Genomic DNA, 1978 nt, shown 5'->3' with positions numbered 1-1978 from the left:
TCCCGGGTCTGTAATAAATCTCATCTTATGCCCTTTACATCGGAGTGAGTCTCGAGTTTGTCGGTTGGGGTTGATTTGGGAGGCTTTCTCGGACCCAACAGGACAAGATATCTGAAATTATTTAAACTGAAACAATATAATTCTGCCAATAAAAGCATAAAAGACTAACAACAAGGCGGCGCCCATAGCTCAGTGGGTAGGGCGCCGGCCACATACACTGAGGCTGGGCTAAAAAACAGTGACAAATGCAACATAAAAACAGCCGGGCATTGTGGTGGGCACCTGTAGTCCCAGCTACTTGGGAGGCTGAGGCAAGAGAATCGCTTAAGCCCAAGAGTTTGAGGTTGCTCTGAGCTGTGACACCATGGCACTCAGGGCGACAACGTGAGACTCTGTCTCAAAAAAACAAAAACAAAAAACAAAAAAACTTGTCATTTACATATTTTTAAATTCCTACCGTGTTTTTTAAAAACAACATCATCCAAACCTCTGACGTTCACCCTAGAATAGAGTGCTCACATAAAAACTAATGGATTAATGGTTTGGTCCACAAGAAATTAGTTAAAAAGAGAAATATTTCACATTGAATTCGGTATGTTCGACCCCATCACCGCAGGGTTCAGTGAGTGAGGAAGAGGGGCGGCCTGGGGAGGAAAGGGGATGCTCTGCCTCCAGCCGGCTGCTGGTCGCGCGGTCCACAGTCAGAGTCCAGCCAAATGACTCTTCACACCTGTGCGTTCTATTGATCTTCAAGCTCCAAAAACAATTGAGATACGTAAAAATGGACAAAAATAGAATATTTAAAATAGAGCTGTGGAAAGGGACGAGTGCCTGCTCCGGAAACGCTCCCTACTGTGTTGTTGGTGCAACATTCCACAGAAGAACGGGCCACGGGGATGCTCAGAGCTTCTCCCACCTGTACACAGGACAAAAGACGGTGACAATAATATGACGGGCTTATCCTGAATCCCTAGCGAGATCCTGAAGCCAGGGACGCGCCGGCCACGTGCAAGGCGCTCTCCGGCCGCGGCGTCGCCCCGGGGGCTCAGGGCTACGGGGACCGAGTTCGTGGAGGGGCCGCGGCGATCCGGAGGATGGCGCAGGGGGACCCCCCACGCAGGACGGCCGGTCGCGGGGCTCAGGGGCGGCTCCTCCCGGGCCCGGCCCCGCCTGACTGACCTGTGACGCTGGCCCGGGTGACGCGCTGCACCACGGCCTTCATGGCGGCGGCTGGGGGGAGTGGGGCGGCGCTGCGCTCGGTACGGCCTCGAAACTGTGCGGACGGCTCCGCGGACGGCGCCCTCTGGGGGTGACACCCGGAAGCGCGCACAGACGGTGGGTCCGACAGGGTCCGCTACAGCCCACTCCACGTTGGCCACGCCCACTCCAGGCCTCGCTATAAGCCCGCCCACCCAAGGATTGGATCTGCCTTGCCTGCCTCGCCCATCTGCCGCCCAACCGTAACCCCGCCCGTCATTGATTGGCCCCACTCCTTATCCTCGGCCCCGCCCCAGCCGTTTGATCCAGCACTGCCGGGCCCACCTCCACACCTGCCCATTCTCCACTCTGCGTCCACTACAGTCTCCGCGCTGGTATTTTATTCCCACATCTCTGGACCCGGGAGCTAGTCATTACTAAAGCCCAGCTTTGTTCTGAATCCTAATGTTTTCTTTCTTCCTCTTTTCCATTCCTGAACCCCCAGAGCCTCCCAAATTCTTCTTCCCTTGTCTTCCTGCCCCAGTGGCTTCTCAGATACCAGGTACAAAAAGATCTACTACCTAAAATAGCCATTTTTAACTAATAATTAATTTGACTTCACCATGTCATGATAATAAATAGGTGTATGATTCCAGAATTCTAATTACTCCTTCAGTACGTATACTAATACTTAGACCCCTCGTAGGATTCTTAGATTTAAATGAAACAGACTACGTAAAAGTGCTTAGAAGGCTGCAAAGGGCTGTACAACTATTACCCC

The 1978-nt window shown here is 52.8% G+C and overlaps 1 protein-coding gene across 1 annotated transcript in view; it reads right to left on the bottom strand.

Annotated features, from left to right (window-relative positions):
• DTD1 (D-tyrosyl-tRNA deacylase 1) overlaps positions 1-1401 on the bottom strand; it is a 210213-nt gene extending 208812 nt beyond the window's left edge. The window contains exon 1 of the mRNA XM_003798460.3: positions 1180-1401. Coding sequence (XP_003798508.1) covers positions 1180-1222 — 43 coding nt within the window. The 5' untranslated portion in view covers positions 1223-1401. The remainder of the gene's footprint in view (positions 1-1179) is intronic.
• Positions 1402-1978: the final 577 nt, after the last annotated feature.

Source organism: Otolemur garnettii, unplaced genomic scaffold, assembly GCF_000181295.1.
Source record: "Otolemur garnettii isolate 467f Iridium unplaced genomic scaffold, OtoGar3 scaffold00136, whole genome shotgun sequence".
In the NCBI taxonomy this organism is placed as follows: Eukaryota; Metazoa; Chordata; class Mammalia; order Primates; family Galagidae; genus Otolemur; species Otolemur garnettii.
This window is presented reverse-complemented; position numbering and strand designations above follow the sequence as displayed.